At 50.1% G+C, this 9,318-nt stretch overlaps 2 protein-coding genes across 2 annotated transcripts in view; both read left to right on the forward strand.

Moving 5' to 3' along the window:
• LOC130561302 (mediator of RNA polymerase II transcription subunit 1-like) overlaps positions 1–2,323 on the forward strand; it is an 18,984-nt gene extending 16,661 nt beyond the window's left edge. Inside the window, exon 15 of the mRNA XM_057345526.1 lies at positions 2,314–2,323. Within this exon, the coding sequence (XP_057201509.1) occupies positions 2,314–2,323 (10 nt within the window). The remainder of the gene's footprint in view (positions 1–2,313) is intronic.
• A 1,057-nt stretch (positions 2,324–3,380) lies between these two features.
• LOC130561303 (low-density lipoprotein receptor-related protein 1-like) overlaps positions 3,381–9,318 on the forward strand; it is an 11,166-nt gene continuing 5,228 nt past the window's right edge. Inside the window, exon 1 of the mRNA XM_057345527.1 lies at positions 3,381–4,065. Coding sequence (XP_057201510.1) covers positions 3,753–4,065 — 313 coding nt within the window. The 5' untranslated portion in view covers positions 3,381–3,752. The remainder of the gene's footprint in view (positions 4,066–9,318) is intronic.

Here is a 9,318-nt window from a genome sequence, read left to right on the forward strand (position 1 = left end):
CGAGGGTCCACGCCCGCAGCACTTTGACACCCTTTGTGGTGTCCGTACGATGCCTCTCCGGGAAAACGGCCCCTAAACTCCGATAAGGGAAAAAAGTCCCAATCATAATAAGAGTGAGCGAGAATTTGGCGTCCAATCCAGGTATACGAGCCCTTCGTCTGCCTAGTCGACCGATGGCAATCTATATGAATGGACAATTGTCCATGATTTACCTAGCTTCCCTTGCCAGCCTGACAGTCTGGGAAGCCGGCAGGCTCCCAGAAATGAGACGGGGACTAAAGGTACGATCTTTTTCATCGTCCCCCCGGGGGGTGGTTCGATGGCTAGCAGTACGGATTCCTTGCCGGGGGAGGTCCCCCAGGGAGGAGATCGGCTCTGCTGTTTTTCCTGCCTGGCGACTGCGCAGCTCAACGCACTGTCTGACTGAGAGTGCTGAGGGCTGGTGTTTATACTCGACATTGCGCTTCACCATGATGCAACGTCGAGTTTGCCGTTCACCGTCGTGCAGAGGGTGAGAGCGGCTGAGGTAACCCAGAGAGAGAGGAAACTCTCCTTTTTTGAGAGTAAGTGGGCGCTAGCCCCCCGGAGGGGGCCAGCAGATGGAGAGATGGGGCAGGATCCGTCCCTATCCGACTTCCCAGCGATGTGGCTGGGGTCGGGCCCAATGGTAGCCTCGATCCCCCTGAGGTCTTCCCATGACAGCCGCTTTGCCGCGGCTGCTGATGGGGCGATGGTCTCCTCTTCGCTGCTCCTCCAGTGGAGGGCGTCGCAGAGGACCAGAGCTGCTGGAAGCAGACAGTGCACGGGACTCGACAGCCGAGGCGGCCGAGTTGTGGCACGGAGGACTGCTTTTTACTGTCGAGAACCCTCCGGGGGGGCCGCTGCGGCTCGACAGTAACACCAACCAGCCCCCCCTTGCGAGACGGGTGCGTCGAGAAAGCGGAACTTCTCAGCGTTACTCATCTGCGCAAGGATCGGCCAGAGGAGTTTCTCACGGACCACAAGTGTGGACATCTTCCGACCCAGGGCCCGCGTGGTCACCTCGGTCGCCCGTAGAGCGAGGTCGGTGGCGGCGCAGAGTTCCTGCATAAGCGCTGGGTCGGTCTTACCCTTGTGGAGCTCTCTCAACGCCCTGGCCTGGCAGGAGCCATAGCGTGGAGAGAGTAGGCAGCTTGGTCCGCCGCAATGTAAGCTCTCGACACCAGAGATGCCGAGACACCACATGCTTTGGACGGGAGTCTAGGTCGAGCCCCACCTGGTGGCCGCCACCTACGGGCACGAGTGCACCGCGGCGGCATACTCCACCTGGGGGACACCGACGTATCCTCCAGCTGTCTCAACCTCGAGGGAAGAGAGGGTGACGGAACTTTGTTTGACGTGAAACGTGCCGGGAAGGGGCGTTCCAGGTCTTACAAAGTTCCTCATGCACTTCCGGTAAACACGGCACTGGGGGCGGGCGCTGCTTGGAGCCGCGCTCAAACCCGAGGCGCCATGTAGCCAGCCGCGAGCGCCGGCAGAGGCAGTGCGGGCACTGCAACCCAACACTCATGGCGGCCCGGGAAAGCATGGCCGACATCTCGACGTCCGCTTTTCCCTGGGCTCGACCCCCCGAGGGAGGGAGCCCGAGGAATTGTCGGAGTCGGATGGCAGTACGTCACCCCCCGATGCTGCAAGAGACATCTCATCATCACGCATCTTGTCCGAATACGTAATTGAGGAATAAGACGGCGGACCGTCTCCTGGGGAACGGTCAGACGAGCGAGACGAGGTGTGAACGGTCCGTGAGCCCGTGGCTGGCAGATTATCGCTCACAGTAATCCTTATATCACCCTCGCTGCTTGCCGTAGCGGACGGCAGGGCCGTAGTCCTGCCGCCACGGACGGGGAGCAAACGAGGTGGTGGCTGAGTCCCGTGGGAATACAGCCACCTGTGACGCAACGTCTGAATCGTCACCGCCCGCAGTGCGGGCAGGACTTTTCCACAACGTCTGCCCCAGCGTACTGGAAGCAGGCATTGTGTCCGTCCCCCTCCTCGATGAGTGTGTTGCACCCATGAGAACAGCGGGACAAGCCACGCTGGAGAAATTTGCTCTTTTAGAAAAGGAAATTTGCTCGAACACCTCCGGAACTGCCGAGACACCCAGGGGAGAGTCACTGCAGGAAGGGACCGTCCGCTGTCCACGTCGTAGATTCCAGCAGAAAGAATGATCACCAAGATCGTAGAGAAGCTCATCAGATGCGTAGNTTCAATATCCCTTCCTAGTGATGTATTAGTGCTTTACAATAGATTGCTTAGAGTGTGTGTGTTTTGTAGCAGACATTAAATCACTGTGAAGTAAAACTGAAAAAAAAGGACATTGCTGTGGACTTAATGATCTTGTCTTTCTGTGTTTAGGACCTGGGGAGACTGGAAAGTGATGTAAAAAGCCTCCATCAGTCTTTAGAGAGAGTCCAGGAGACACTGGTCTCCCCTGATCTGGCTCGCCTCAGCCTCAGGGAACAGCTGGCTCAGAGACAGGTGCGCTCTACATATCCTCATTCCTTATTGTTACCTCATTCACTCAAATCTCATCCGGTTTGAGCAGTTTTCACTTTTCATTGACTCAATGATCCGGTCATAGCGGTTCTCCAGTTAACAGCACAGTGAATTGATAAAATATTCTACGAATCAAAATAAAGAGTACAGAGGGTTTAGCTGATAGGCTGCTACAAACCAATGCTGAATATTTGTTCCTCAGATTCTGTTGTCTGAGATGGAGGGTCTCAAGCAGCAGGTGCAAGCCATGCAGATGTGTCAGAGCGCCCTCCGGCTGCCAGAGGAGGTCATGGCAACATTACCGCTCTGTGTTACTGCGCAAAGTCTGCAGCAAGAAAGCAGTCATCTCCAACACAACACGATTCAACAGTGCAATATACTACAGGTATCTAAACTCAAAACAGAAAGTTGGTCCTTTCTCTCTTAAAGGTGTGGAGTTTGCTGTTTTATATAGACATTCACAATGCAAAACTCATTTTCAGACCATTTTCTAACATTTATATACATATATATATATATATATATACTGTATATATATACTGTATATATATAAAATAAAGTTTTCTGAATCTAATACAGTTGTAACTTGTTTGTTTTGAATGGTGAATGAATGAATGGTTTTTTCTATACATAACTGTTTTTACTGCATACGGGTTATCTTATATAGTTATATAATTGACCTTTGTATATATATATATATATATGTATATATATATATATATACATATATATATATACTGTATATTGACTGAATGAGAAAAACAAAGCTTATGAAATATTATCAGGTTCCTTTCACTATATATCTCAAAAACTTTCCACAAACTGATGGAAAGAAACTGGCAAAGGCCTGTGAAACAGCATACCAAATATGAAGAGAAGTGAAGAATCCTAATGTGGTTTACAGTGTTTGGCTCTTTGTGCACCAGAGGAAAACCTTTAACCACAAACACAGGAAGTGCTCTTCTATAAAAAAATCACCGCAAGGGCTTGAGAGCTTGAGAGTAGGTGTGTTGACAGAAAGCATGTGGTAAATGGCAGGGATGTTTTTGTCATGAAAGAATATAAATGGCACAAGAGAAGAAGAAGATTTATGGTCACAGGAAGTAGAATAACGGCCCACTCAGCCCATTAAATGACAAGTAAGAGAAAGTTGGACATATTTCACATTGCAGTAAGAAATGAAAATTTGAAAAGAGAGAATATGTCAGACAAATATCATGTTGCAAATCTGGCATATTTCCACAAACATATTGGAAAATGAGCTTTATACTTCACTTCAGCAGCTTCTCAAAACGCTTTGGCATTCCTTCAGTGAGTTTACTGTTTTTCCAGATCAATTTAAACCGTTTATCATCTTCTCCAACCGGCATGAGATTCGACGGATCGATCTTCACAAAGGAGAGTTCAGTGTGTTAGTGCCAGGCCTGAGAAACACCATCGCCCTCGACTTTCACCTGAACGAGAGCTCGCTCTACTGGACAGACGTTGTTGAAGACAAGATTTACCGCGGGAAACTGTCCGAGAATGGCGGTAAGTGAATTACTTAACCTTTATTAAGGAAAATGTTAAATGTGAGTGTAAAAATTCTCAATAGACAGTTTGCTTTTAAGTCATTTGGTCCAAAATGTTCCAGCTGGTCAGCTTCCAGCATCTGTTCCAGATTGGCTAACACAATCACAAAGTGATCAGTCCAGACATACAGACATCTTTTTGGAAAGAAAACAATCTGTCAAAATAAAAGACACCATCTTCAAAAGAACCATCAATCAAAGCGAATCACAAGTCTTTATGTGGTTCTGTGTGTAGTCTCCCAGAGGTTGTTTGAATTACAGACATAAAGTCTGATCCACACTGCAGCTTATCCTATCAAAGACCTGCCCGCAGGACAGAAAGAAGCTGTCTGACTCACAGACTACACCATTCTGAGGATGATTTATGGCTTTTCAAAAGTGTTTTCTCACAATGGACATTTTACAAGCAGCATGTAGAGTAAATGGCAAATATTGGCATATATTATGTTAGATTGTATATTGTTTTGATGTTTTACTAGGGTTCACATTGTTGTTGGAGGGCTGCCTTTAAGTCCCAGAAGAACCGAAAGTTGCAAACGACTTTGGTATTGTACCAAATTTCCAAGTAAAATGGATTGAATCAAAAATAATAGATGTGGCTTTTTTCCATTGTAAATTAATAGAAAGAATAAAAGTATTGATTTTGTGATCAGAATTTTTGTACTTATAACATGAATGAGATGTTCACTCATTTCAATAGTGTTATGTCATGTTGTGCCTTTACTGTTCACAAAAAGAGGTGGTAAACAACATTTTATTTGCTCAGATCTGACATGCATGCTCTTCGCAAATGGCATCTACTTATTTTGCAATTTGTGTTTAGTCAACGTGAGCAAATACACTCTATTAACTCCATTACCAGCCGCAAATCCCCCAAACATCTTTCATCCATTTGATGTTTATTGTTATCAACCAATTTGATGTTGTTTTCAATGTACATAGTGTATTACAGGAAACGTCTTGGTTACGGATGTAACCTCGGTTCCCTGATGGAGGGAATGAGACGTTGTGTCGAACCGACAGAATGGGGTTTGTCTTGAGAACCTATATTTAGAAAAGGCCAATGAAAATTGGCGAATGAAATTTGCATGCCGGGCTCCTCCCCGGATGTCCGGGTATAAGAGGGAAGCCGGCGTGCTCATTCATTCACCTTTGGTCTGAGGAGCCTAAGCATCCTCCCCCGACCGCTGGGGTGGGCGGCCAGTGTTGTGGCATGAGGGACACAACGTCTCGTTCCCTCCATCAGGGAACCGAGGTTACATCCGTAACCAAGACGTTCCCTTTCTGTCGGTCTCTCGACGTTGTGTCGAACCGACAGAATGGGGTTCCTATGGAAAACGCCACAGCACTGAGCCGCGTCACAATCTCTGCGGAGCGACGTTGACTGGCCTGGGCGAGTCAGACGAACACGCTAGCGCGAAATTATGACCTTCCAGTGGAGAGGAAGGGGGACCCAGAGCTTTCCACAAAAAGTTGGGAAGCCCCCTAACGCCGGCCGTCACGGGCGGAGGCCTGATTCTCTAAATGGCGAGAAGCCGCCCGGCACCGTACGGGCCACTGGGTAAGCATTATTCCCCCCTGGGGGGGAAAAACGCTGCAGAGGCCACTACCTACCGTAGGGAGGAATTAGTGGAGACACCACATGGTCTCACCATCAGGGGAGAACTCATGGGAAGGATGTGCGGACTGCAGGAGTTAACCGCAAGGTGGGAGTCCACCTGGGGAGGTCATGGGTTGCCAAGGTGGGAACCATTCATGAGGATACATCAGACGGAACAGCCCACGGAGGGGGGGTTACCACGTCTGGAGCACTAGGTCCGGTTAGAGCCATCTGGGAGATAACTCAACTGTTCCCCGGCCTAAGGGGGCAGGGCTGCTCTACCCAGCCTGTCCCCTGGAAGGGTGCTTAGCGATGGATGGAATGCCTGTTCTTTACCCAGTGGGGGAAAGAGGGGAGGCGTAATAGCCGCTGATCCCCCTAAGGAGGGGGGGGGCTTTCGCAGGCGTACGCCCTACCAGCTGCTGGTCCCACACCTTGCCAGGATGCGGGCTGACACTGGTTCCGCGCGTAGGTATTAGAACCTCACGGAGTTGTTGGGCATAGCCCAACCCGCAGCTCTGCAGATGTCTGCCAGAGAGGCGCCCTGAGCCAGTGCCCATGAGCGGTGTGCCTCACTCCCAACGGGCAGGGGCAAAATGAGATCGGTATGCCCTAACGAGGGCATCCACGATCCAGTGCGCCAGCCTCTGTTTGGAGACAGCCCTCCCTTCTGCTGACCTCCGAAACAGACAAAGAGCTGCTCAAAGCTTCTGGGCTCTGCGTGCGGTCCAAGTAGAGGCACCGTGCGCGTACTGGACACAACACTGATAGGTTGGGTCTTCCTCCCCGGTAGGGAGCGCCTGCAGGTTCACCACCTGGTCTCTCGGGAGAGTGGTGGGAACTTTGGGCACGTAGCCGGGGCGGGGTCTCAAGATAACGTGAGAATCCCGGCCCCGAGTTCTAGGCAATCTGTGGACACGGAGGTTGCTTGCAGTTCCCCTACCCTCTTGGAGGTGAGCGCCATGCGGAAAGCCGTCCTTATCAAGACTGAGAAAAAGCGGCAACCCGAAGAGGCTCGAAGGGGGTGGGGCCTCTTGAGGCCCGCCACCTAGGTCGCAAGAGGGTACGGAGCGCGGATAAGGTGGTCACCCTCTCGCGCCCCTTAGGAACCTAATGACCAGGTCGTGCTGTCCCAGAGGCTACCCAGCACTTGGGTCATGTTGAGCGGCCGTAGCGGCTACATACATTTCCAGTGTGGAGGGGTAGAGGTTACTCCCCAGTCTCTCTTGAGGAAGGGACAGCTCATACCCGACCGAGCAACTCCGCAGGTCTTCTCGCCGAGAAGAGCCCCAGGATGAGAAGAGGTGCCATCTATGGGCGTATAGCCACCCAGTGGCCGAAGCCCTAGCATGCCTAAGGCCATCAAACGTAACGTGTAACTTAGTTGACACGCACCGGACGGCTAGTTATGGACGCTGCGCGCCAACGCCCCCAAATTTTTACCAGGTCGCCCGGAGGTGCCGTAACGAAGGGGAGAGTGCCCGCGATCGAACGGAAGCGTCATGGGGTGGCGGCGACGCCCGGGGGACCCCAGAAAAATGCCCAAAGTGCCTAATTTTTGAGTCACGGAACGAAGGGTTAGGCGCTCTCTTGGGAAGAACCACGAGGGGGCGACTCAACGTACGGTCCCACCCTAAGCCATGCGCGCCGATCAGGTTGCGACCGGGCCTCTCGAAGAGCGCCTGAACATCCCCCTTGCAGCCTACAGGCCGGCTCCGGACCCCGACGTACACGAGAAGCCTACGCGTGCCCCTTGTAACCTATTTTGGGCGGGGCTTCCTGCTGGCCCCGCCTCCATCCTCAGAACGCCTACGCATTCCCCTTGCAGCCTAAACTTGAGGTAGGCCTGCCCGATGCCCCCGAAGACCCGAACGCCACCCGGCGCCCCGGGGGACATCGTCTTGGAGCTGACTGCCTCATTTGAGCCCAGCGGCTGTGTGACAGACGCTTAAACAGCCCAAAGCCCTTTTCTTTGACTTTCGAGTCGAACGTGCACATAAAAGCGCCGGTGTGCATCGACACAATGTTTTCTCACATCTGCGATTCACTCGAAGGGCCCAAAATTAGGTAGACAGAGTAAGACCCCTGTCAGTGGTCTCGTTTGCTTTGGCAATGATTTATCCAGCATAAACCATCAGTAGAGTGTATAAGAGGAACAGCCCTTCACAATGACGTGCATTAAGGCTCACAGTTGTGCTCCAGAAGCTTAAAAATGGTGTGTCCATTAGCTACCTATGGGAGACGTCCCAAAAGTGTTACATGTGGCATGTACATTCGTAACTTATTTAATGGTACCCTCATAGGTAAATAATGGACAAAGGCTTTTAAGGGTCATTATAAGCCTAAGTAAGGAGTTATATAGCATGAGAGGCTTAGCCCTTCCCAATGACGTGCATTAAGGGTCATAGATGTGCTCCAGAGGCTTAAAAATGGTGTGTACATTAGCTACCTATGGGAACCACGCCAAAAGTGTTACGTGTGGGACTTCCTGTGACCACAGGAAGTCCCAGTCGTAACTTATCTTATGGGGCCCTCATAGGTAAATAATGGACAAAGCCTATTAAGGGTCATTATAAGCCTAAGTAAGGAGTTATATAGCTTAATCCTACAGTAGAGTGTATGTGAGTCACAGCCCTTCTCCATGATGTGAATTAAAGCTCAAAGATGTGCTCCAGGAGCATAAAAATGGTGTGTACATTAGCTACCTATGAGGACCCGTCAAATAAGTTACGACTGGCACTTCCTGTGACTCGGCAAAACCACAGGAAGTACCAGTCATAACTTATTTGACAGTAGCCTCGTAGGCTTACAGTGGACAATACTGTAAACGGTCAATTTTTTAGACTGTAAACAACTTTCTTCTGAACAACCTACAAATGTGTATCCTAGAAGCACCCCGCATTGGTATATTGCACACCTCAGGCTTTTAAAATGCTTATTTTGCATACAAACGCACTTTTCACAGAAATTAGTCTCTCACTTTTTTTTTCAGCAAAAAACTGCTTTATTCTTGTACAAAAATCTCGGGGCTTCGAATGCTAGTTCGACGCACCCTCACGCACCACATATCCGAAGCCCGTACCCCCCGCTGTACGGCAAGTGCTCGAAAAAAAATCACAAAAAATTTTCCCAAAAAATAAACGGCCCACAACCTCCCCAAACAGCGTCGATAGAGTACATAACGAGGTCGTACCGACTTCAAACTCTGGGAACCGTATGAGGGGGCCGCTAGGAGCTATAGATTTTGAATCGGGGTCATTCGAAGTCCCCGGGGCCGTTCCGGGCTCATCGTACGATAGCCACCTATGAAAATAATGGGATAGGTTGCATGTGTCAGAGGCTCCCATACGGCCCGCAGAGGCCACAGGAGCCCGAAACCTAACAGAAAGTTGCGTCACGTGGCTCTCGACGACATACCGATAGGGCTAGGTCGGGCTATGAAATTAAGTATTTTTTATTATTTTTCAGACGTCTCTCTCCCTCGCATTGATCTCTATGGGCCATGTGACTGTAAAAGGTCAATTTTTAAGACTGTAAACAGCTTTTGTATGACAAACCTACAGCTATGTATCCTAGAAGCACCCCATATTGGTATATTGCACACTTCAGGCT

Source organism: Triplophysa rosa, linkage group LG11 (genome assembly GCF_024868665.1).
Source record: "Triplophysa rosa linkage group LG11, Trosa_1v2, whole genome shotgun sequence".
NCBI classification, from domain to species: Eukaryota; Metazoa; Chordata; class Actinopteri; order Cypriniformes; family Nemacheilidae; genus Triplophysa; species Triplophysa rosa.